This window comes from Entelurus aequoreus, linkage group LG04, assembly GCF_033978785.1.
Source record: "Entelurus aequoreus isolate RoL-2023_Sb linkage group LG04, RoL_Eaeq_v1.1, whole genome shotgun sequence".
Lineage (NCBI taxonomy): Eukaryota > Metazoa > Chordata > Actinopteri > Syngnathiformes > Syngnathidae > Entelurus > Entelurus aequoreus.
In genome coordinates this window covers 29,884,812-29,912,282 of record NC_084734.1, presented here as the reverse complement: position 1 = coordinate 29,912,282, position 27,471 = coordinate 29,884,812, and the positions used below count along the sequence as shown (strand labels likewise).

At 41.8% G+C, this 27,471-nt stretch overlaps 2 protein-coding genes and 1 pseudogene across 3 annotated transcripts; 1 reads left to right on the top strand and 2 right to left on the bottom strand.

Moving 5' to 3' along the window:
• Positions 1-860: 860 nt before the first annotated feature.
• Positions 861-7,235, top strand: LOC133648453 (cell growth regulator with RING finger domain protein 1-like). Of its 2 annotated transcripts, none has more exons than XM_062044554.1 (6): positions 861-987; positions 2,836-2,969; positions 3,042-3,210; positions 5,069-5,216; positions 5,292-5,399; positions 5,505-7,235. In XM_062044554.1, the coding sequence occupies exons 1-6, from the start codon at positions 884-886 to the stop codon at positions 5,808-5,810; spliced, it is 969 nt and encodes a 322-aa protein (XP_061900538.1). In that variant the 5' UTR covers positions 861-883; the 3' UTR covers positions 5,811-7,235. The 2 variants fall into 2 exon arrangements, with proteins under 2 accessions (XP_061900538.1, XP_061900539.1); XM_062044555.1 differs by lacking the exon at positions 861-987 and adding an exon at positions 1,260-1,394.
• LOC133648452 (26S proteasome regulatory subunit 10B-like) lies at positions 6,680-27,471 on the bottom strand. Its single transcript, XM_062044553.1, has 14 exons — positions 27,261-27,471; positions 26,694-26,773; positions 22,641-22,680; positions 22,512-22,564; positions 22,255-22,322; positions 22,001-22,115; positions 16,960-17,047; positions 16,295-16,356; positions 16,111-16,234; positions 10,707-10,768; positions 8,070-8,190; positions 7,923-8,003; positions 7,780-7,851; positions 6,680-6,985 (listed from the first exon to the last, which is right to left on the bottom strand). The coding sequence occupies exons 1-14, from the start codon at positions 27,454-27,456 to the stop codon at positions 6,867-6,869; spliced, it is 1,281 nt and encodes a 426-aa protein (XP_061900537.1). The 5' UTR covers positions 27,457-27,471; the 3' UTR covers positions 6,680-6,866.
• LOC133647795 (uncharacterized) lies at positions 17,090-21,441 on the bottom strand (annotated as a pseudogene).

Here is a 27,471-nt window from a genome sequence, read left to right as displayed (position 1 = left end):
AGCAGTACAGTTTAATTGCAAATCAGCATTATTATAATGATGATGATAGCTACTAAACAACATAAACAACAACAGTTGCAGTAGAATGGATAATAATAATAATAATAATAATATGAATCAGAATTGATCCCCAAGGAGAAATTTATTTTTGTTACAATAACTGTGTAAATAATAGCCTATGTATGTGTACATACATTAGTTATTATTTTTATTTAAAATCTTCTCAAAACAGCCTGCCCTACGCTTTACCCCCCGCCCCCGCAGAACAGATGCGAGAGCGTTGTCGTTCACTGAGTGATTCATGTCGTTAATCCGCGGTGAACGAATCGTTCGCTCAGTCCCTCCCCCCGCCCTCTCATTGGCTGCGTCGTTCGCCGACGTCGAGGGTTCAGTGAGTCACAGAATGTGCCAGTTCCACTCATACCGGCATGGTCGCGGCGGAGCTCAACTGAATTGAGAAAGGAACTAATCAGTTCATGAAGTGATTCGGTTCAGTACGTTCACTCAAAAGATTCGTTCTTTCGAACGAATCGTTCGCGAACGACACAACACTACGTCACTTGGCATTAGAAGAAGAGTGTCTCCAAGCTCTCGATGTGTGTGCCACAAGACGTTGAGTAAACATTGTAACTAAGAACAATTCCTGTGCAGTGCATTCCTTTTGGAGATACAACACATAACTACATACTGTATTACTACATATATTCAACCCGAAATAAAAATTTATTTTACTTGTATTGGAATCTATGGTGGGGAATCAAGCGAGTTGGACCTCAAGAGCCACCGTAGAGTACGTGTTTCTGTCATGGCGGTCCTATGGTGTCATTTTGGAGTAATTGGAGTACAACATACGTTTTTTACTGTAGTATATTATTGATTGGACATGGCAGGAAGCTTCCTAGTAACATTGTATGAGTACTCACCACTCTTTTATATTAGCGTGGTTTCTTTGTGTTTTTTAGTTACCGCCGCTATGGTGCTCGGCTGGTAAGTTATTACATTATGAATATACACAATATACACATACATACATATACACATACATACATACATACATATAATATTAGCATACTTATTCACCAGTGTTAAATAAGGCGTACTCTTAGACAAATATGTCATTGTACAAAAAAGATGACTATGTCGATGAACACAGGTGTTAAAATAACATTAAATCAACTGTTGTTGATTTTCCAGGCTTCCTATTGGACAAAATGAGCTGACTTCCTGTCAATGTGATTTCATGTGGACAAAGTTAAAGTGCCAATGATTGTCACACACACACACTAGGTGTGGCGGAATTATTCTCTGCATTTGACCCATCGCCCTTGATCACCCCCTGGGAGGTTAGGGGAGCAGTGGGCAGCAGCGGTGGCCACGCCCGGGAATCTTTTTTGGTGATTTAACCCCCAATTTCAACCCTTTATGCTGAGTGCCAAGCAGGGAGGCAATGGGTCCCATTTTTATAGTCTTTGGTATGACTCAGCCGGGGTTTGAACTCACAACCTACCGATCTCAGGGCGGACACTCTCTTACAAAACAACACCGGTGTTGTGCAAAATGTGTGTTTTTGCAAACATAAGTGTGTCAGATAACCAATCTGAAGACAAGACTTAGATTTAGACTTAGACTTCCTCTTGTTGTCATTCAAATTTGAACTTTACAGAACAGATAAGAACGAACTTGCGTTGCGTTAGCTCGTTGTAGTGCAGGATAAAAGAGCAATAAGGTGCAGATATAAATAAATAGATTACTGTACAGATAAATATATTGCACTTTTGCATGTGCATCCACGTTTATGGATGTATGTTGTATTGTCTTTATAGTCCAGCGAGTTAATCAATTTTTGAGGGGATTATTATGATTCCTTCAAGAGTTTTATGGCCTGAGGGAAGAAGCTGCGGAACCTCTTTCGAGAGTCCAGCAGTGAAAACAGTCCTTGGTGGGGGTGAGAGGTGTCTCTACAGATTTTCTGAGCTTTGGTCAGGCAGCGGCTTTTTGCGATTTCCCGGATAGGAGGAAGAGGAGTCCTTATGATCTTTTCCGCCGTCCTCACCACTCTCTGAAGAGACTTGCAGTCTGAGGCACTGCAGGCTCCAGTCCAGACAGAGATGCAGTTGGTCAGCAGGCTCTCTATAGTGCCTCTGTAGAATGTGCTGAGAATGGGGGGAGGGAGCTGTGCTCTTTTCATCCGACGCAAAAAGTGCATGCGCTGCTGAGCTCTTTTTACAAGAGCTCCAATGTGTAGGGACCAGGTCATACTGTTAGTTATCTGCACCCCCAAAACTTGGTATTGCTTACCATCTCTACTGCTGTGCCATTGATGAAGAGTGGAGTGTGGCTGGACTGGCGCCTCCTGAAGTCGACGAGGATCTCCTTGGTCTTGTCGACGTTCAGGACCAGGTTGTTGGTTCTGCACCAGTCAACCAGATGTTTCACCTCCTCCCTGTAGTCCATGTCATTGTTGTCACGGATGAGGCCCACTACTGTTGTGTCGTCCGCATACTTCACAATGTGGTAGGCACAGCAGTCATGGGTCATCAGTGTGAACAGCAGCGGACTCAGGGCGCAGCCCTGGGGGGAGCCAATGCTCAGGGAGATGGCACTGGAGGTGTTGTCGCCCACTCTCACAGACTGGGGTTTGTCTGTGAGGAAGTCAATCAGCCGGTTGCATCGGGGGGGGGGGTACTGAATCCAAGGGGGGCCATTTTGCTCACCAAGTGCTGCGGGATGATTGTGTTGAACGCTGAGCTGAAGTCCAGAAACAACATCCGCACGTGTGTGTCCTTTCCTTCCAGATGTTCTAAGCTCATTTTTTTTTACTTCCATGCACTGCAGGTTTGGCTTTGACGTCCCAGTGATTCTACGCAGCTCTGAGGACACAGACTTCCTACCCAGCCCCGAAAAGCAAATGGTTCAGGTCACCAACCCCTTTTCCCTGGAGATGGGCTCTGGACGTGCCTCCGTTGCCGGTAAAAAAATCAAAGAAAATGTAAAAAGATCGTATTGAATGTGAATATTTAACAGATGTTTCGACCCTACAGACGGTGTGCAGTTGAAGCCGCGTTGTTTGGAGCCCTGTGTCCTTAGCTGCTTCTGGGGCTGCGAGGTCGGTGCCCTGCAGGAAGCCCTGCAGGGGCGAGCCAGGCTCAGTACACCCCAACATTTCCAGGAAGCACTGCGTCACCGCTACCTTCACTGCCAGAGCTTCGAGTATCCTTCCATAATATATGTACTTCCTGTCTAAAAATAGGTTATTGCTTCTTGGATGGATCAGATTGTGCATAGGATCCAAATTTTAAGACCGGTGCAAAAATTGCAGGAATTTACATTTTGCTCTGTTGGATCTTAAGAAGGTTCCAAATAAAGCTTCAAAATGCAAAAAAATGAAATAAAAATTGAGCTGTGGTCTAAAACTTTTGATCAGATGATCAACAGCCTATTTCAGTTTGTTTGTTTGCAATAAATTGCTTACTCAGATTTCTTTGTCTCACTTCTGTTTCTTCTCTTTGCATTTTGAAGCTCTACTTAGAACCTTCTTAAAGAGGAACTGCACTTTCTTTGGAGTTTTGCCCACCATATTCAATCATTCTATAAGACAATAGCACACACTGCTTCCCTTTTCTGTGCATTCTTACTAGTGAAAAACTGTTAGAGATAGCCAATAATGCAGCTAAAGGGATGTATACATATATATAAAGAAATATATATTTTACCTATGTATATATATATATATATGTATATATATATTTCTACATCATATATATACATATACATATATATACACATATACAGTATATATATATATATATATATATATATATATATATATATATATATATATATATATATATATATATATACAAACATATACATATATATACATATACAGTACCTGTTCAGTGGTCTAGTGGTTAGAGTGTCCGCCCTGAGATCGGTAGGTCGTGAGTTCAAACCCCGGCCGAGTCATACCAAAGACTATAAAAAATGGGACCCGTTACCTCCCTGCTTGGCACTCAGCATCAAGGGTTGGAATTGGGGGTTAAATCACCAAAAATGATTCCCGGGCGCGGCCACCGCTGCTGTTCACTGCTCCCCTCGCCTCCCAGAGGGCGATCAAGGGTGATGGGTCGAATGCAGAGAATAATTTCGCCACACCTAGTGTGTGTGACAATCATTGGTACTTTAAGTTTTAATTGCTGCCAAAGGTGCACATGTGATATTTGAGTTTTTTTATTTTTTATTAATTTGCCAAAATCTACATTTGTTTTTCACTGTCAAGATGTACATAAATGAGAAATAAAATTACCTTTTTTGATGTTCGCAAATAGCTGCAATGAAACACAAGAGTGAAAAATTGATAGGGGTCTGAGTAATTTCCGTACACACACACGGACTGTGGATGATACTCAAAACAACCGCAGTTCCCTTTTAAGATCCAACATTGCAAAATGTCAATTCGTGCAATTTTTCAACTGGTCTTGACATTTGGATCAGGAGTTTAAACGCTGTTCCAAAACTCTGGATGCAGACAAAAATGTTTTTTTTAATATATAGAATTATATGATTTAATAAAGGGGTGCCCACACTTTTTCTGCAGGCGAGCTACTTTTCAATTGACTAAGTCGAGGGGATCTACCTCATTCATATATATAATTTATATGTATTTACTTATGAAAGAGATGTTTTTGTTAACACGTTAAAGGTGTTTAATGATAATACAAGCATGTCTAACACATATAGATTCCTTTCTTTCATGAAGACAAGAATATAAGTTGGTGTATTACCTGATTCTGATGACTTATATTGATTGGAATCAGTCAGTAGTTTTTTAATGCCTGGCTGGCGATCGACTGACACACCCTCCACGATCGCCCGGTAGCTCGATCGACGAAATGGGCACTCCTGATTTAATAGATGTATAATGAATATTTATTTTCCTCTTGTACCCCGGCTTTAGGGACAGTAGTTGTGTCGTCAGATGTGGCTCATACACAACTACTGTATGTAATATCCACTTGTGAATGATTCCCGCATTACATTGTTGTCTTCTTTGACACAGTTGTGTCAGTGTCAGCAGTGCAGACCAAAAGGAACATCACACACACATACCAGCTGATCAGGGAATCACTGATTTGGGCCCGTTGCCCAGGCAACGCTATCCGCTTGTGGCGGTGCTGACCTTGGCGGAACAAGAAGCCAGAGATAGTTACAACTTTGTCAGTTCTTTACATGTCAGCATTGTTAAAAAAAATATATATATATACATGTTCAAGACATGTTTATTCTTGCAGGTGTCCAGTGTGACTGTTGTTCACGTGCCTGATGAGAAATACAAAATGTCTGCAAGGATCCTCTTTCAGTACCTCCTCACCTCTCAAGGGAGCATGTATGACTTAAAGGTATTTCTCCCGGTAGACTTTTTCTTGCGTCCTGTCACAATTTTGTGATGATCCGTAAAAACTGTACATATTCAAATAACGAAATGTAAGTGCTTGCTCCTACAGCCTCTCTTCATGTCAGCTAACTCCATGGGGGACTCTGACCTAAACGAGCTCCCCGGTGCGCCTGAGGAGGAGGAGGCCAACAGGATGTCATCATCTGTGCTTGAAGAGGAGGAAGAGGACGACTGGTCTGAGGGGCGCGGCAGAGACTGTGTGGTGTGTCAGAATGCGTCCGTCAACAGAGTCCTGCTGCCCTGCAGACACGCATGCGTGTGCAACAGCTGTGCGTGTCGCTTCCAACACTGTCCCATCTGTAGGGCCTTCATCCTGGAGTCCTTCGCCCTCACGCTGCCTCCGTCTCAACTCTGACATCAAACGTCTGGACTTTGGTCTTGTGAATGTTTGTGCACACTGAAGACGTGTATACAGTGGTGCCTCAAGATACCAGTTGACATGGTTCTGTAACGCAGCTTGTGTTATGAAACAGCGTTTCCATTGAAATCCAAACGTGGTCAATGTTTAACCACTTTAAACGCCCCCTGGTGGTGGCCAAGGTATTGTTTGTTGTTGTATTACAAACTAAAATATCCATCCATCTTCCTCCGCTTATCCAAAGTCAGTTATGTGTGACCATGTGTGTTGACTTTTTGTGCTGGTTGAATCTTTTCTGCGCCATGACTAAGGAAGGTTGTTTGGATTGTGTCATATAAGTAAATGCTGTGCTAATGCTTCATCTTCACGGGTCGTTGATCTGAATGACTCACATTGTCTACCAGACGGCAGCAAATATTAAGTATTCAGACCGGCTGCCGGCTGTTATTTAAAAGTAATTTGAAAGCACTCCTAAATGCGATGTTTTGTCAAATTCATGACGTCTACCAGGCCATGTTGGCTGACAGTTTAGACACCTCTGCTGTAGACTAATTGTATTGCTTGTGTCCTGTCACATTTCGCCCCAACTCAGCTGGGGTAGGTTCTAGCTTCCCTTTCAAGATGTGTAATATAGAAAATGGATATGCTAACTGTATATTGATGTATAAATTATCATTGTGTGAAAATAAGTAATCTTTTTACAGGAGCAACACATTAACCATTAATAAGTATTTTTAACTGTATTGCAATTTACAAAATATTTGATTTGTTGTAACTTGTTAGCAATACATATGGATAAATTAATATTGACCATCAAGAATTAGTTTGGTTATCACATGAAAAATGATCAGGGATTCAAACAGTGCTGAGGGCTTTCAGTAGAACATTTTATTGCCGTACAGTGAATGTTTTTGTAGGACATGAAGCAGATGTTTTTTATCCTCATACGTACTGCGGCCAGGTCAGACTAACATTTGGCAGAGACTACAATCAACCTTCTCCAAACGGCTGGCCTGAAGTTATATAACACATCAAATGTAAGAAAATGTAGGTTTATACAGGCTTGTAGTCCAGCTTGGACTCCAGCTTCTTTGAATCTGCCACCTTTCGCACCGCCTTCATGAAATCCTCTTGAGTGACGTACTCTCTGTCAGAGCGGATGGCAAACAAGCCTGCAAACACGTATGGAGAAGTAAACAACTTCTAGGGGCTCCTTGTTGCCGCTGCTCTGCAGTGAAACGTTTAAGTTCTTTACATGTCTCGTAATCGCCTGAGATTATTAGTTGGTCACATAGTGGTTGGCTTTTATCACATTGTATACATGAAGAAATATTTAGAAATGTATACAAAACCTTGCTGTAACACTTTTCAAATGAGAAATATACTGTACACTCTGCTGTTACACAATTTGACATAAATATAATCAAGCGCTCCCTGTTTCACTAAACTACTGGCATATTTCTAGCCTGAAGAATTTGTGTTTCTACGTTCTCAGCGGTTAGGTAAAGATGTGTCCAGCTGGAACCGCAGTGGTGTCGCTTTTTTTGCCGCGTTAGCCTGTTAAAGGAGTGTTTTAGAGTTCATTCTGCAGTGTCGACACAGTGCTGTTGTTTTGTGGTGGAATGTTGACATGAGTTCTTAAAACATATTTTCTGCACATTTGTCAACTATTTATTATGCATCCTTCTATTTAGGCGAACTGCTTTTTGATGACATATTGGTCAGATAAATGCGATCTGATTGTTCAGACTGCAGTCGAATATCTGATTTATATCCACATACGAATGACGCCTGTACTGGATTTGGAAAAATAAAAATCGGAATAGCACTGTTCACATTAACAAGAAAAAATCCTATACAGGTCACATATGGGCGAACAAATTCGTAATTGACATGCAGAGTAGTATTGGATTTTTTTTGTTGAAATAAACTATTATTATTGCTATTATTAGGAGGCATGTCTTACCTGCTTCTGTGCAGACATTTCTCAGATCAGCTCCATTGAATCCGTCTGACAGCTTCACAATGGCTTCATAATCTGCAAGGACAAAAAAGTAAACAGCTGCTGTTTCAACCAATAAGAGGCCAAAACATAAAATGTTTTCTTACCTATTTCTCCGTGCTTGGTGATAGGACTGGAGTGGATCTTCAGGATGTCCAGACGAGCTTGTTCATTGGGCAGTTCAATGTCTGGCAAGGAATTATTAATGACATTAAGTCATACTAAAAATACTTACAAGCACAAGCTCATCTTACGGATTTTGCGGTCGAGTCTGCCGGGTCGCAGCAGGGCGGGGTCCAGAGTGTCTGGTCTGTTGGTCGCCATGATCATCTTAACTCTATGCAGTGTGTCAAAGCCGTCCATTTGGTTGAGCAGCTGACCAGCAAAAAACATCATCATCATCTCTTTGTAGTCTAAACAATTACCTGACATTAATAACATGTATTATCACAATGTTAATTATCAAACTGGACATTTTTGATAAAACAGTTAACAAATCAGTCCAAATTAATTCCTAATAATATTCTGATGGTCCAACTAACACATTAGGAAGTACCCATCCATCCATCCATTTTCTACCGCTTGTCCCTTTTGGGGTGGCGGGGGGTGTTGGAGCCTATCTCAGCCGCATTCGGGCGGAAGTACCATTTTAGAAAATGTCTGAATGTTCTCATTCATCCAGGTCATTGTAATCTCAGGGCATTCAATGCAACGTTTGTAAGCTGAAACAATTCATACTCACTAAACCATCCCATATGTGATGTCTGTAGAAGTGTTTTCATGCATATTTGTACGTGCTTTCGTAATGTAAAAAAGATAGCGTTGTTAGCATTAGTCAAAATGCTCACACGAGCGTTACAATTATTAACTTACAATGGCATTCTGTTTGTATTGTTCCAGTTTTAAAAATTCCTGTGTAAATTCACCAAGACATCACAGTGGAGTCTGTTAAGCTGATGGGAGAGCTAGCTTCCGCAGTTAGTGGGTCCATGATGATGACGTTTGTTTTATTTGTTTAGCTGTTTTACTGCCGTGTTAAACACACGGTTTGGAAACAATTAAGTATTTGTGTAAATTACTAATCTCACAACATACAGTAATATATAACTGCAGCATATCGTCCGATGAGACTAATAAATGTTTAAAAAAATGTTTTTTCTAAAATGTAGTGGGTGCGACACGCTATAGTCCGGAAAATCTGGTACATCATTTCTATCCTAGCTTTATTGTATTTAACACAGATTGTGGTAGAGGTGGTGACCATACCAGTCAGTAATAAAGTCTCTTGTGCTATAAAGACACGTAGCAGTGACAGCACTGCAAGTGTACAATACATTCGGGAAGTATTAAAAAAAGCGTCACTTTTTCCACATTTTATTATGTTAGTTTTATTCCAAAATGGAATAAAATCATGTTTGTCCTCAAAATTCTACACTCAATACCCCGTAATTACAATGTGAAAATATATATTTTTAATTTTGCAAATGTATTAAAAACTAAAAGCTAAGAAATGATTAAGTATTCACAGCTTTGTTTATGCACCTTTGGCAGAAATTACAGCCTCAAGTATTTTTGAATACGATGCCACATGCTTGGCACATCTATCTTTGAGCAGTTTCGCCCATTCCTCTTTGCAGCACCTCTCAAGCACCATCAGGTTGGATGGGAAGCTTTGGTAAACAGCTATTTTCAGACCTTTCCAGAAATGTTCAATTTGGTTGTCCTGAAGCCATTCCTTTGATATGTTGGCTATGTGCTTAGGGTTGCTGTCCCGCTAAGCGATGACCGTTGCCTCAGTCTGAGTTCAAGAGCGCTCTGGAGCAGGTTTTATCCAGGATGTCTCTGTATATTGTTGCATTCATATTACCCTCTATCCTGACTAGTCTACAAGCTCCTGTCGCTGAAAAACATCCCCACAGCATAATGCTGCCACTAACATGCTTCACTGTAGAGATGGTATTGGCCTGGTGATGAGAGGTGCCTGGTTTCCTCCGAACATGACACCTGACATTCATGCTAATCAGTTCAATCTTTGTCTCATCAGACCAGAGAATTTTTTTTCTCTTGGTCTGAGAGTCTTTCAGCTGCATTTTGGCAAACTCCAGGCAGGCTGCCATGTGCTAAGTAAGGGCTTCTGTTTAGTCACTCTACCATGCAGGCCTGATTGGTGGGTTTATGTAGAGATGATTGTCCTCCTGAAAGGTTTCTCTATCCAAAGAGGAATGCTGTGGCTCTGACCATCGAGTTCTTGGTCACCTCCCTGACTAGGGCCCTTTTCCCTTGATCGCTCGGTTTAGACGACAGGCCAGCTCTCGGATGAGTCCTGGTGTTTCTAAACTTCTTCCATTTACGGATGATGGAGGCCACTGTACTCATTGGGACCTTCAAAGCAACAAATATTTTTCTGTATCCTTCTCTGAGGTCTACAGACAATTCCTTCTACTCCATGCTTGGTTTGTGGAGTGTGGGACCTTATATATAGACAGGTGTGTGCCTTTTCAAATCAAGTCCAATCAACTGAATTTACCACAGGTGGCCTCCAATTAAGATGTATGTAAATCTCAAGGATGATCAGTTAAAACAGGATGCACCTGAGCTCATCTTTGAGCTTCATGGCAAAAGCTGTGAATACTTATGTACATTTGATTTCTTAGGTTTTTAATTTAAGATATATTTTTTTGAATTATCTAAATAAGCATTTTCATTTTTTCATTATGGGGTATTGTGTGTGTAGAAGTTCGAGGACAAAAATTAATTTATTCAATTTTGTAATAAGTCTATATCATAACAAAATGTGGAAAAAGTGAAGTGTTCTGAATACTTTCCAGATGGACTGTACTACACTACTTATTTGCGGTTCTAAATTACAGCAACAGTGAAGACGAATGTACCTCCATCAAAGTCCTCTGTATCTCTCGGTCAGCAGAAGTTCCCTCAGAGAAACGCCGACCACCTACAGTGTACAAAATACAAACAAATACTGTGTTAGTTTCCATACAGTGCTACGAATATGTTTGGCGGTAGGGGCATGACAAAAAAATTAAACATGTTCACATTTTTGTAGCGCTCTTGGCTGTTTGAAATGGGGCGTGTTCAAAACGCCTTTCACCATGTAATTACCAGCACCATCTGTATTTGTACTCATGATTATAATACACTGTGTTAACACTGCAATAATCTGCCAGCCATTTTCCTCCCGGACCACGGTAACTGCAGAGTTAAACACAGAAGCATCACGGGCTACATGGAGGCACTGAGTAGACGGTGGAGGTCTCTGCCGCTTTCAGGGAGATCCATAGTACTGGCGCGCCAATCTGCATTAGCGCTGTGTTCAAAACACGTTGAAAAAGACTTTGTGCCATTGATGGAACAAGGTTCACGATCATTTGAGGAAAAACATGAACCAACCATTCAAACCTGCCCTTTTATAATGTGTTTGATTTCTAAATGTGAGTAACATATGTAAAGTTAAAGTACCAATGATTGTCACACACACACTAGGTGTGGTGAAATTTGTCCTCTGCATTTGACCCATCCAGTCTATCATGCAAACTTTCTATTTAATTCGTGTCAAAGATATAATGGACATTATACCTTTGTCATGTTTAGACTTACATTCCTGCGGACTAAATTGGAGAAAAAAGTGTGAAGAAATAAAACTGAGGAAGGAAAATAATTAAAAAGAAGGATCATCATAAATATTGTGTTTCCAAGTTTAAAGCGACGGTGATGCTAATTTTAGTTTGCCTATCAATTTGATATTCCATTATATGTCAGCATTAGGTTAAAGGCATACTACAAGTGCCAACTTTGATCTTGTATGGTTGCATAGATTTTTTCAGTTTATACACGCTGCGTTGTCAATTTAATATGATACCTACATGAATGTGCACTTGATGCTAATTATGTGCTTTCCTTTGTGTGGGTTTCCTCTGGGTACTCTGACTTCCTCTCACATTACAATGGAGTGTCTAAATTGTCAGTCGGTGTGAATGTGAAAGGATGTCTGTTTATATGTGCCTTGCGATTGACTAGTGACATGGTTGAGGATGCACCGTTTTATGGGCTGTCTTATTTACGTGGCTCTACTTCAACAGTGTCTTCTGCCCATCATCTTTGTTGTACCGGTAGTTTTTAGCGCTTCCATAGCGAGTCTACCGCAGATAGAAGTATGCTACTTTATATTACAAATGGCAACAGTGGAGAATGAATGCCCCACAACAAGAGAATAGAGGGAAAAAGGGAGCTTATTGACTAAGGTGTCGGTTACCTAAGTGGCTGGACAGGATAGACTAAAAAATGTTTTAAAAAATCTATTTTTGTTTTTTTGGAATCGATTAAAGGCCTACTGAAATGAATTTTTTTAATTTAAACGGGGATAGCAGATCTATTCTATGTGTCATACTAGATCATTTCGCGATATTGCCATATTTTTGCTGAAAGGATTTAGTATAGAACAACGACGATAAAGTTCGCAACTTTTGGTCTCTGATAAAAAAAAGCCTTGCCCCTACCGGAAATAGCGTGACGTAGTCAGTTGTTCACCTCCTCATATTTTCCTATTGTTTTCAACGCAGCTAGAGCAATTCGGACCAAGAAAGCGACGATTACCCCATTAATTTGAGCGAGGATGAAAGATTCGTGGATGAGGAAAGTGAGAGTGAAGGACTAGAGTGCAGTGCAGGACGTATATTTGTTCGTTCTGACCGTAACTTAGGTACAAGGGCTCATTGGATTCCCCACTTTCTCCTTTTTCTATTGTGGATCACGGATTTGTATTTTAAACCACCTCGGATACTATATCCTCTTGAAAATGAGAGTCGAGAACGCGAAATGGACATTCACAGTGACTTTTATCTCCACGACGATACATCGGCGAAGCCTGTAGCTACAGAGCTAACGTGATAGCATCTGGCTCAAATGCAGATGGAAACAAAATAAATAAATCCCTGACTGGAAGGATAGACAGAAGATCAACAATACTATTAAACCATGGACATGTAAATACACGGTTAATAATTCTCAGCCTGGCAAAGCTTAACAATGCTGTTGCTAACGACGCTGAAGCTAACTTAGCAACCGGACCTCACAGAGCTATGATAAAAACATTAGCGCTCCACCTACGCCAGCAAGCCCTCATCTGCTCATCAACACCCGTGCTCACCTGCGTTCCAGCGATAGACGGCGCGACGAAGGACTTCACCCGATCACAGGTGCGGTTGGCGGCTAGTATCGGCATTGTACGGCCCGCGGGCCGCATCCGGCCCTTTGCGCATCCCTGTCCGGCCCGTGTGAGGCCAATCATAAATTACAAAATAAATTTCAAAAAGTATCTATGTCGAGTGTGCAATACAACGGTGCTGCTTTTGTTTTGAAAAGCGTTATTTGTATTACTTCCCTGTGGACGTATGCGCGTGTGCGATTGTGAGTGAATTGAACGGCGCAATCACAAATTACAAAATAAAGTTTAAAAAACATCTATGTCGTGCGCGCAATACAACTGTGCTGCTTTTATTTTGAAATGTGTTATTTATGCCCTATGTCCGGGGGGAACCTGTGAGTGAAGGTGCATAGAGACAAGTGATGAGACGCTAAAAAAAGAAAAGTTGATGACGAATGGCGTGTTTTCAACAAGACATGGACTGGCAAGTATTTCTTTACATAAATTAATGGTAAAGCCGTGTGCTTGATTTGTGGTACATAGCTTGCTGTGTTTAAAGAATATAATTTTAATCGTCACTACACGAAGAAACACAAGGGAAAATACCGGAATGTGTCTGATGAAGCGTGCGCAAGGGAGGCCGATGCGTTGATGGTAAAACTGCAAACCCAACAAGGACTTTTTGCCATATTTCACACCCCCAGAGATGCAGCCGTCAGGACAAGTTTCGTCATTTCTCACAAAAGCGCCAGAAAAAGTAAGGCGTTTTCTGATGGAGAGTTTATTAAGGAGTGCTTATTGGACTTTGTTGCGCTGATATGCCCGGAGACATGGACTGTTTTTCGCTAACTTTGGATGAGAGCTGTGATGTACGTGAAGAGCCCAGCTGCTCTTCTTCTTACGTGGGATAACTGCAGACTTTCAAATCACGGAGTAGCTGGCAGCCATGCAGTCAATTAAAGAGACAACCACAGGTAATGACTTGTTCACAAAAGTAAATGCGTGTTTGGACATGTTAGGACTGAAATGGGACAAGGTGTGACAATCCAATCCACTTTATTTATATAGCACATTTAAACAACAAAATGTTTCCAAAGTGCTGCACAACAATATTAAAAACAATATTCAAATATTATCCTTAACTCCACCAATGACTGAATAAAAAGAAAAAACAATTACATATAAAACCAATATAAAAAACAATATAAAATAAATATGATTAAAAACTATTTTTAACAACAGATGGTTGTCCAAATCTGATGGGGAAAAATGTTGGATAATGCAGGATAAAGTGACCATCAAAAGCAATCTGCTTTTGTATAAAGTTAAGTTAGGTTAAATTAAATTATTATTATTATTATCATCATTATTATTTATCTTACGGTATATCAAAAATAATATTGAGCAAAATTTAATTGAAATATTGTCGTGTGGCCCTCCAGTAGTGCTCGGGTTGCTTATGCGGCCCCCGGTGAAAATTAATTGCCCACCCCTGGGCTAGCGCGTCTGCTATCCAAGTAAGTCCTCCTTGTTGTGTTGCTACAGCCAGCCGCTAATACACCGATCCCACCTACAACTTTCTTCTTTGCAATCTCCATTGTTCATTAAACAAATTGCAAAAGATTCACCAACACAGATGTCCAGAATACTGTGGAATTATGAAATTAAAACAGAGCTTTTTGTATTGGCCTCAATGGGGGAGCCATACCTCTGTTCTACTGGCTACGTCACGCGCATACACTACCGTTCAAAAGTTTGGGGTCACCCAAACAATTTTGTGGAATAGCCTTCATTTCTAAGAACAAGAATAGACTGTCGCTTTTAGATGAAAGTTCTCTTTTTCAGGCCATTTTGAGCGTTTAATTGACCCCACAAATGTGATGTTCCAGAAACTCAATCTGCTCAAAGTAAGGTCAGTTTTGTAGCTTCTGTAACGAGCTAAACTGTTTTCAGATGTGTGAACATGATTGCACAAGGGTTTTCTAATCATCAATTAGCCTTCTGAGCCAATGAGCAAACACATTGTACCATTAGAACACTGGAGTGATAGTTGCTGGAAATGGGCCTCTATACACCTATGTAGATATTGCACCAAAAACCAGACATTTGCAGCTAGAATAGTCATTTACCACATTAGCAAAGTATAGAGTGTACTTCTTTAAAGTTAAGACTAGTTTAAAGTTATCTTCTTGAAAAATAAGGACATTTTAATATGACCCCAAACTTTTGAACGGTAGTGTACGTCATATCCAAAGGAGTTTTCAACCGGAAGTTTAGCGGGAAATTTAAAATTGCACTTTATAAGTTAACCCGGCCGTATTGGCATGTGTTGCAATGTTAATATTTCATCATTGATATATAAACTATCAGACTGCATGGTCCGTAGTAGTGGGTTTCAGTAGGCCTTTAAGAATCATTACAAATAAGAATCACGATTCATTTGAAAAACTTTTTTTTTTGACACTCCTAATGACTTATGCTGATATTGTATCCAATTGATATCGGTATCGGCTAATACTGAAGGCTCTATCCGTATTGTATCGTAAGAAAAAAAAAAAGTAATATTAGGCCAATTAGTGAGTTTAAATAAAGCGATAACTTAGCCAGATTTTAAAAAGTCTTCAAAAAAAACTTATTAGAAACTTCTTATTTTGGGGTAGTAGAGATTTATCGAAGAGAAAATACAACAGAAGCATTCACTCTCTCGCCTCTTTAAAAGTTTACTTTAGAAGCGTTTGGTGAAATTTGAGCTAAACAGCAGGTTGCTTTACATACAGCGGGAGACAGACGGCTAAAAAAGTAACTGGCCCCAAACTCCATACAAATCTTTAAATTCTTGTTTTGGTTGGCATCAAATATCCTCTTTGTATGTTTAAAGTTTGCACATAGCATATGCTCACTGTCCTACTCTGTTGCAGGATTACAGCGATAAATACTGGCGCAAGTTTACCACCTTTGAGTGTTTTCATGTGTACTGAACATTTGCTGATGCAACTCCATTTTTTACAAATCACTTGTAGAAAATGTAATCGAAAATATATAATTGGGAGACAAAGAAAAGCATACACTTTTGCTGGGTTGTATGTGAAAGGTACATTTGAAATGTCAGTGTGAAAAAGGCGCGTGTCACTCACCAATGGCGTCAATCTCATCCATGAAGATGATGCAAGGCTGATGGTCCCTGGCGTAGTTGAACATTTCTCTGATGAGCCTGGCGCTCTCACCAATGTACTTGTCAACAATAGAGCTAGACACCACCTGCAACAATAACAAACCAGCTGGCTCTCCCAGAACGTGACATTTGATGTGCGCACTTACCTTAAGGAAGTTACAGTCCAGCTGACTAGCCACTGCTCTCGCCAGTAAAGTCTTTCCAGTTCCTGCAGAGAAAACCAGTGCTCATCAACATGCAGACAGTATGATGAAATACCACAATAGGATGGGGGAACTAACACTCGTGAAAGCAAGATACATGAAGCATTTGGACTCATGCATTGTTGGCTTTTTGACATAGCCTTCCTATACAATAATAGTTGGATCATTCGGCACAAATACATTAACCTTATGAGAGTAGTGAAGTGAAGTCAAGTGAATTATATTTATAAAGCACTTTTCTCTAGTGACTCAAAGCGCTGTAGATAGTTAAACCCATTTTCTAAGTTACACTTAAACCAGTGAGGGTGGCACTGGGAGCAGGTGGATAAAGTGTCTTGCCCAAAGACACAACAGCAGTGACTAGGATGGCGGTAGCGGGGTTCGAACCTGGAACCCCTAAGCTGCTGGCACGGCCGCTCTACCAACTGAGCCAAGCCGCCGAGTAAAATGTTCAAACTTCACCAATACTTGCAAACAAAGACAAGTAAACTGAACATAATATGAAAAAGTGGCAAGAGTTTAATCACATTGTGTATACAACACATCTTCACGTTGGCTACAATGAGGTACAGTACATTTGTGGATGAAGAAATTATTCAATTTTTAACCTGGAGGCCCATAGAGCAAGCAGCCTTTGGGTGGGATGATTCCAACTCTCTGGAAAAGCTCAGGGTTGGTCAAGGGCAACTCAATCACCTGCAGGTGATGGAAAGCAAAACTATAAGATCTATGAAAGATGACTGATGACACAGGACATTCCTTTTTTAACATGCTATGTTATACAATTGATATCCAAGCTGTTTAGCTCACAAGTATTGCAAATGCTGAGTAGACAGTATGTTTGGATGGAATAAATGTGTGTACTATCTAATCTTAACATTGGCCAAATGATGTGAACCTCTCGTACGCTAAGGCGTGATTGTGGTCATTTGAGCTCCTTTAGCTATGTGGGATTGTGTGTTGAGCAGGAGAAAGTGACATGCTAACAGCAGAGGTCTAGTATACAGTTGTACTATGCAGGGATCCCAGTGGGGTAAACAAAAAATAGAGGAATTAAAAAATATCAGCTGTGGATCAAGGGGGCCCTTTTGGGGTTCAAGATATTTTACCATTTTTAAGATGCTTTGGAAGGATATTCCTACATAGAATTTCTGTAAAAATGCAAGAAAATTTACCAATGTTTTTTATTTATTAGATTTTAAAGCCCCCTGGCCGACCCAGTGTGATGTTTCTTTTTAAATACACCAATGGTGCAACTGGACACATCCTCAGTGATGTAACCTAGGACCACAGGGGGTTTCGGGTCTTTCAACAATCAGACCCCCTCCCCAGCTAGGGTTGATCAGGCCCCAGCCTGTGTCCAGGTAGCGCTACTGCCCTACATGCCACGCCTCTCCCCTCCTGATCCACAGCCACCTTGATGCCACTTCTGCTGCATCTGTGGCTAACTTCATGGCCCTTCGCTGGCTTCCCCCTGTGATGCCAAGCATTCTGTAGGCCCTGCAGAGGGATTTGCCCACAAACCCTCGACATCCCACTTCAACGGGCCGGCACATCGCTCCCCAACCCATTGCTCCGACACCCCTCCACAAGCTGAGAATACTTTGCGCTCTTCCTCTCATTGGCCTCCTCCATACGGTCCTCCCAAGGCACTGTGAGCTCCAGGAGGATTACCTGCTTGGAGGCAGCTGAGGTAAGCACAATATCTGGCCTTAGTGTTGTTTTGGCAACCACGTCAGGGAACTTCAACTGCTTGCCCAGATCAACTGACAGCTCCCAGTTGCGTGCTGTTGCCAACAGACCAGAAGAGGTGTTCCGGGCAGCCGGTGTTGACTTCTCCCCAGCTCTGATGAAAGCGGTGCTCTTCACTGGGCGGAGGCTCTTGCTGTGACTGACTCCCCTGCAGATGGTATCGGCTATGGCCTTTAGGACCTGGTCATGTCGCCAGCGGTACCGCCCTTCACCCAGGGCTTTCGGACAACAGCTTAGGATGTGCTCCAAGGTTCCTCTCCTCTGGCAGAGGGGGCACGCTGGTGTCTCCACCTTCCCCCAGGTGAAGAGGTTGGATGGACTTGGCAGCACTTCGTAGACCGCCTGGATCAAGAACTTTATCCGATAAGGTTCGGCTTTCCAGAGCTCGGTCCATGTGACCTTGCGCTCTGCTGCTTGTTCCCATCTGGTCCAGGCGCCCTGTTGCCGCATTCCCGCCATCTGGCAGGCTCGCCTTTCCTCAACTCCTGCTTGCACCTCCTCGAGGATCAGTGACCTCTTCTCTTTCCCCTGCGCCTTATCATAGCGAGGTGTTCTTCTGCTACCTAAGCCAGATCTCCCCTGCGCCATTGTTCCCACCAACACCCTTTGCCGTAGCCTTGCCTCTGCGACATCCACAGCCTCGGCAGCTCTCCACTTCCGCCCCGTCCTGACTTCAATCCCAGCCTGGGCAACTTTTTGGGTCACTGGACTCCCGATATTGTAGGAGTTCCCTGGACCGTGTCACCATGAACTCCTCGCTCAAGCTGCTGATGGGGAGCTTCAGCTTGTTATTGTGCCCGTATAGAGCAATGCTGCTCAGGCTTCGCGGCAGTCCCAGCCACCTGCGCAGGAACCTACTGACCCTCATCTCAAAGCCTTCCACCGTTGAAATGGGGACTTCGTACACCATGAGGGGCCAGAGGATCCGGGGGAGAATCCCGTGCTGGTAAATCCAGGCCTTGAACTTGCCAGGAAGGCCAGACTTGTCCACCACGGTCAGCCAGGTCTCCAGGTCTTGGTTGGTCGATTTTGTGGAGGCTACGTCTCTCAGGCTGCAATTAAACACCTTTCCTAAGCTCTTCACAGGTTCCTCTGTGAGTGATGGTATTTTGGTGGTGCCAAGTGAGAAGCAGAACTTGCCAGTAACCTTCCCTCAATTTAGCACAAGGGACCTCGACTTCGCCGGCTTGAAGCTCATGCGAGCCCAGGAAATCACCTCCTGAAGGCCATTCAAGATCCACCTGCAGCCTGGGACAGATGTAGTGGTCACTGTCAGGTCGTCCATGAAGGCTCGGATGGGTGGCTGTCGGACTCCAGACCTGGAGAGGGGCCCTCTGCACTGAACTTCAGCAGACTTCACCAGCATGTTCATGGCTAGTGCAAAGAGGATGACTGAGATTGTACAGCCAGTGATGATCCCCTTTTCAAGCCTGTGCCAGTCGGAGGTTGTATTTCCGGAGGAGACTCTCAGATGGAAGTTGGCATAGTAGTCCAGAATGAGGTCTCTGAACTTCTTTGGGATGTGATGCCGGTTCAGTGCCTCTTCGACCAGCTTGTGGGGTATGGGTCCATAGGCATTTGCGAGGTCCAGCCACAGAACAGCCAAGTCCCCCTTGTTCTCCCTGGCTTCCCTGATGAGCTGAGTTACCACGCCTGTATGCTCCAGACATCCAGATACCTCTGGGATCCCTCCTTTCTGGACTGATGTATCAATGTACAAGTTCTTCAGGAGGTAGTCTGTCAGTCGCCTGGCAATGAGGCTGAAGAAGATCTTCCCTTCAACACTCAGCAACGAGATGGTTCGGAACTGGTTGATGTTCTGAGACTTTTCCTCCTTTGGGATCCACACACCCTCTGCCTGTCTCCACTGGTCTGCTACCTTTCCCCTCCTCCAGATCACCTTCAGGATTTTTCAGAGTCTGCAGAGTAGTCTTGGACAGTTCTTATAGACCTTGTAAGGTACTCCACTGGGCCCTGGAGCAGAGCTCGTCCTTGCCCTTCGGACCACCTCCTGGATCTCCTTCCAGCCCGGCTCTTTCCCATCGAAGTCTAGCGTTGGTGTTGGTGGATTGATCAAGGACCTGCAGGGGCCTAGGTCTTGCTCTCTACATCCATCGCTGTAGGTTTGCTTGAGGTGGTGGTCGACCTCAGCTTTGGAGCAGGCCAGTTTACCACTTCGCTTCTGTCCTAGCAGCTGTTTTGTGACTCCAAATGGATTTGCCAGAAAGGCAGCTCTCCTCCTGGACCTTTCCTTCCTCCTCCTCCTATGCCACTCTGCTCTCCTCAAGGTCATCAGCTTCTTGCGGATTATACAACGTAGCTCCGCAAGAGGCCCCCTATCCTCTTCACTTGCAACCTTGAGTTCCTGCTTGAGCTGCTGGATTTTACTCGCTCTATTGTTCATGATGTAGGGGGGCTTTGCTGCCCGCTTCTCCTCAAGTCCAAACCTCTCTGCAGCGAGGCTGATGATGATTGTGGTCATCGTCTTGAGGCGTCGATCAGCTTCCCCTTTGGCTGTTGTTTCCAAGATGGTATCAGCATCTTCATCAAACTGGAGCTCTTTCTCCTTGCTAGCTTGGGGCCACTTTACCCGACAATGTTCTGATGTCCTGTGTGCATCTGGTGGTTGCATCACCTGGAGGCTCCGGGCACTGTGGGGTGACTCCGGGCCTGGCTCCTCCTGCGTCTCACCAGGCGTAGTTCCTGTGCGCTGTGATTCTACCACCTTCTGCATACACTTCATCCTGGCCTGGTGGATCCGCAGGCCATGTCGGTTCTTACATACCTTCCCACATATGCATTCCATAGTCGTCGTCGTGTTTCCATTGCCATGTGTCGTTATCCTTTGATCCGTCCAGTGGGATTCTCTTCCGCCCCCCCTCTCGGGAATCCCTGGGGGTATATTTCCTGTAGGTCGATTCGTAGCTTGTTGTGGGTTCCTTCCTCGCAGAAGGTGCAGCTCGGGATGCTAACCCTCACTGCCCCGGTGCCGTCTTTCCGGGCTGTCCACTGTCTCTCCAGCTGTCACCAATCTGTACTTGGTGGTCAACCAAACATAATCATTGATAATTATGTGACATCACTGCTCCAAATATCTGCAGAGTATCGCGTCTTGTAATTTTGTGGAGATCTGTTTGCCAACTGTCTTACCCCGGATTTCCACTGAACACAAAACGAGCGCAGAACGGCATCCACACAGCGGCGGACTCTTTCTGTTTTTATTCAAGTCAATGTGTCCGTTTCTACCGCCTGCCGAACATCCCTGACATGCCATTGTTGCGCCGCATTTCAGCGCTAAATATTTGCAGAGCTTCTATTATTTGCCCGACGATGCAACAAGTTTGTTCAAGTTAGCTAAAATCTGCTTGTGTTGGATAGGAAGTCATGCACAAATACAACATATTTTATTCTTATAATCCTTAACACTAATTAATCCCAATTAAAGACAAAAGTTTGAGAGTCAAATAAGTTTGATAAGTTATGAGCCACGGGAATGTGTTTAAACATCAGATCATGAATTTTTCCAGAACTTATGACACTTATTATTACGCAGGTAGTTTTTTTTATTTGATCATATGCTTTAAAAAGGTTGACTTTATTACAGCTTCTGTATCTTTAATGTGTCTGCTAGTTGGTGGAAACAGTCCCTCTTCTGATTTCATCTTCTTCGCTTGTGAATGTATTCTTAAGCGCGGCGCCATGGTCCCCGATGGAAAACGGCGCATATGATACAGTAGCTCGATTAAAGAGTGTATATGCAAGAGGGCACAGGTTTCCAATCGCATAATCATAACCAAATCTTTAAAAAGCAAAACACAATCTTATTAAGGTGTTGACGGCTTACAAGTCAAGTTATGCGTAATTATTATCGTATCTTGTTGTGTGTCAGATTATTACCTCTCTCAGCTCACGGATCTGTTCAGACAATCCACCAATTTCAGAGTAGGAGACACTGCCGGGGTCCTCATGGGACATATTGTACACCAGAGGGTCCACCTCTCGTGGCAGATACCTTCAAAAGATCAGTGTGGGCGGAGCATTAAAACATGGACCAGCTTCAAACTAAAATATGATTTACTTTGGGGTGTACTTAATATTGTGTGACATGTGTACATATTGGTATGATTGTGAAATGATCATCTTCAGTTTACCTCATTATGGTTAGCGTTGTCATATCTAAAGCAACTCGGGTCCCTGGCTTTAGCTGCAACTTGTCCAACTGGGTTTAAACAAAAACACGTTTAACAAAAAAAAAACATTCTTAAAATTGAGACCACCATGAACCAAAATATTAAAAAAACACTTGAAAATAACAATATCCAAATCACAGGCACATTCAAAGAACGTTCATTTGTCTACGCCTTTCATTCTATGACTTAGTGAAAGATACGTGTTGTGTTGAACCTACCTGTCTGCGGCATCCAACCACATATCGAGGACCATTGGTGGCCTTGACTATGACTGTAATTTTAAACACACACATTAGCATGACATGGCTGACTGGGTGGTGTATGTGATTAACCATAAATACACTTACACTTCTCTTCGGTCAGCTGCTTGAGGACTTCTCCAACAATCTACAGAGATTGAAGCATCAATGTGGTCAGGATGTTCAACTATAACATGATATATGTTTTGTTTTTGAATTACTGACTATACTACAACAAGTAATGTTTTGTACGTAACCACATTTCCAAACAATACAACACATGTTTACATATATTATGGCTGCATGATGATCTAGTGCGGGGGTCGACAACCTTCAGCACACAAAGAGCCATTTGAGCCCATTTCCCCCCAAATAAAACTCACGAGAGCCGCAAACTCTGTTTGATTCCTAAAATGACGATAACACCACTTATAGTTTCGTTACACTTGTGCGATAAAATTTATGAAATCAAACACTTGACTAAAAGCGACACACATTTTATTTAAAGTTAGAGTTAAAGTACCACTGATAGTCACACACACACTAGGTGTGGTGAAATTACCCTCTGCATTTGACCCATCCCCTTGTTCCACCCCCTTAACAGGGGTTGACCGCTAAAAACAATACAATTGTTTGGCAGCAAGAGATGACGCGTAGGGACTGTGACATACATTTCGATCGACAATATATTAAAATATGTTTTATTTTCATATAACAAGATCCCAGAACTCTCCAAAATAATAACTGTTAAATTAAAATAAACTAACTAAATAATATGTAATAAAAAATTTAATAAATTAAGTAGCCATTATTTGTTGACATTTTGTTTCAAAGCCAAAGGGAGCCACGGCGGAGACATGAAAGATCCGGTGGTTGCAGACCCCTGATCTAGTGGTTAAAATGTCAGCCTCACAGTTGGGTGACCAAAGCTTCAACTCTCCATAAAAAATGTCTCCATATGGAGTTTGGATTTTTGCATGTGTGGGTTTTCTCTGTCCTCCCACATCCCAAAAACAATTAAAAGCATGAATGGCATCAATCAATGAAAGTTTATTAATACAGCCCTTAATAACAGGTGCCTAAAAGGGCTACACAAACAGCAATGATTGTACATTGTAAATAGTGTGGTGTGAATGTGAGTGTGAATGCTTGTTTGAATATACAGTAGTGCCTAGGAATGCATACGGAGTTCCGGTATTTTTTGGCACCTATTTGGGTTGGTGCAGAAGGACCAGTAAGATTCTGGACAAATAATACAGCTTTCAATATTGTTATACTGCCTTGTTATGACAAACTGCCACATTCACTTCAGGTGCCACTGCTATGCATAAAGAGAGACACGAGTAGGGTCTGATCATCAGCTTAAAATAATCACGAAGAAAGTTTGGAACAATATTTCCTCCACAAAAGTCCCTCAAAGTCACGCACGCTAGTAAGAGTTAGTATCAGTTTGAAGTCTACGTTTTTTACTCATGACTGCCGCTAACATGCTTTATCAACAATCCGCCTACCGATCCAGTAATCCACAGACTAATATTAATCAACTCAAAAAAGTGAAAATTTAAGTAATATAATAATTCATAAAGTTGCTCTGAAGCAAGATAGCATCCGCTGACAGGTCTCTAGTCGCTGTCTGACATCAAAACACACCCTTGCCTAAATGCACACAACATTACATGCTAAATCACTTAGGACTATTTTGTGATATGAGCTGTTGCTCTGCTTTTTGTTATATTTTAAGTTGCGAATATATTTAAGTTTTGAGTAGGCAGCCAACGAACGTCAGGACAAAGCCTGCAAGTAGCACCCCAAAACATCTGGTCTTAGAAGAGGATGACACCCACCGAGCTGAAGAAACAAAACATGACCACACGCGCACACACAAAGTGACAGATCATTGCAACGTGTATCCTATTTAAGCGTTGACATTTGATACAAGCTATCCTTATAATCTCTACACATGAATAACATGTCTCCAATATGACAGAACACACATTTTAAACTTCCAATATTTTACATGGCTTGTTGATAATCCGTCGGCTCTACACAAATTGTTTAATTGGGATCCATTCAATAAACAATAAACAATTTGTGTAAAGCAGAAGGATTATCAATTTGGTCATTACCATTCACACTCATTCCGAGTATGAAAATTTACGTACCGGTACTCAGATTTGTATGGTCAATTTGTTGCAACGTGTATCCTATTTTAGCGTTGACATTTGATACAAAGCTATCCTTATAATCTCTACACATGAATAACATGTCTCCAATATGACAGAATACACATTTTTAATTTCCAATATTTTACATGGTTTGTTGATAATCCGTCTGCTCTACACAAATTGTTTATTGTTTAATGGGGATCCATTCAATAAACAATTTGTGTAGAGCAGACGGATTGTCAACTTGGTCATTACCATTCACACTCATTCCGATTATGAAAATATACTCACTCAGATTTGTACGGTCAATTTGTTGCAACATGTATCCTATTTTAGCGTTGACATTTGATACAAGCTATCCTTATAATCTTTACACATGGATAACATGTCTCCAATATGACAGAACACACATTTTAAACTTCCAATATTTTACATGGCTTTTTGATAATCCGTCTGCTCTACACAAATTGTTTAATGGGGATCCATTCAATCAACAATAAACAACTTGTGTAGAGCAGTCGGATTGTCAACTTGGTTATTACCATTCACACTCATTTCGATTATGAAAATGTACTTACTCAGATTTGTACGGTCAATTTGTTGCAACGTGTATCCTATTTTAGCGTTGACATTTGATACAAAGCTATCCTTATAATCTCTACACATGAATAACATGTCTCCAATATGACAGAATACACATTTTTAATTTCCAATATTTTACATGGTTTGTTGATAATCCGTCTGCTCTACACAAATTGTTTATTGTTTAATGGGGATCCATTCAATAAACAATTTGTGTAGAGCAGACGGATTGTCAACTTGGTCATTACCATTCACACTCATTCCGATTATGAAAATATACTCACTCAGATTTGTACGGTCAATTTGTTGCAACATGTATCCTATTTTAGCGTTGACATTTGATACAAGCTATCCTTATAATCTTTACACATGGATAACATGTCTCCAATATGACAGAACACACATTTTAAACTTCCAATATTTTACATGGCTTTTTGATAATCCGTCTGCTCTACACAAATTGTTTAATGGGGATCCATTCAATCAACAATAAACAACTTGTGTAGAGCAGTCGGATTGTCAACTTGGTTATTACCATTCACACTCATTTCGATTATGAAAATGTACTTACTCAGATTTGTACGGTCAATTTGTTGCAACGTGTATCCTATTTTAGCGTTGACATTTGATACAAAGCTATCCTTATAATCTCTACACATGAATAACATGTCTCTAATATGACACAACACACATTTTTAATTTCCAATATTTTACATGGCTTGTTGATAATCCGTCTGCTCTACACAAAATGTTTATTGTTTAATGGGGATCCATTCAATAAACAATATGTGTAAAGCAGAAGGATTGCTCTACACAAATTGTTTATTGTTTATTGAATGGATCCCCATCAAACAATAAATGGGTTATACTTGTATAGCGCTTTTCTACCTTCAAGGTACTCAAAGCGCTTTGACACGATTTCCACATTCACCCATTGATGGCAGGAGCTGCCATGCAAGGCCCTAACCACGACCCATCAGGAGCAAGGGTGAATTGTCTTGCTCAAGGACACAACGGACGTGACGAGGTTGGTAGAAGGTGGGGATTGAACCAGGAACCCTCAGGTTGCTGGCACGGCCACTCTCCCAAATGCGCCATGCCGTCCCCAATAAATATCTGCTCTACACAAATTGTTTATTGAATGGATCCCCATTATACAATAAACAATTTGTGTAGCGCAGACGGATTATCAACAAGCCATGTAAAATACTGGAAGTTAAAAATGTGTGTTCTGTCATATTGGAGACATGTTATTCATGTGTTGAGATTATAAGGATAAAAATGTCAACGCTAAAATAGGATACACGTTGCAACAAACTGACCGTACAAATCTGAGTAAGTACATTTTCATAATCGGAATGAGTGTGAATAGTAATGACCAAGTACTAAGGTAGTCTTTATTGGAAAGTCTTACCTGGCCAACACTCTGCAGAGCCTTGAGGTCGTTTTCTGACTTCTCATATTGTTTTGTTTGTTCTCGTAGTTGCTCTCTTACTGAAAACCAAAACATGTTATAGCATTATTTAATCTGCAGATCATCACACAAGCGCACAATGCCTAATCGAAATGAATTGATAACAATATTCAACATAGCCGCCACTAAAACTTACATGTACAGGATTTCGTTAGCCGCTTAGCAGCGATATTATTAGCTTTGCGGACAACTACAACGAAAACAGATGACGCCTGTGCGCGGCTGTCTACGTGTAAGCAGTACAAGGTCGTACCTATACAAGTTAATCACACTTTCATCAATATGTTTATTTAGAAATTAGCGTATTGTCTAATGCAGTTAGTGAAGTTAGCATGTGATAGAAGGCTACGCCTCCATTGAAATGAACGAGGATGCTCACTGCATGACAAAGCACTAGCTAGCCAGCCGGCTAACAGGTTCCCGTTACTGTGCTACAATTTATAAGAGCTCAATAGACAGTTCGTACACATCCGTGAATGTTCAAATGTAAGTTATATCCCGTCTTACGTTCTTTTAATCGGCCATCTACTTCTTTGTGTTCAAGCAATTTTTTCCGGTAATCTTGCAGGGCTCGATCCCTGTTATCCGCCATACTGCTGAGGGAATTGTGGGTAAACAGCTGCTTCTTCTTCTTTGTGGGTTTTTTACGGAGGTTGGTATCTTTCGTGGCGCACTGCTGCCCCCTCCGGTGGAGCCAGACCATTACCACTGGTGATTG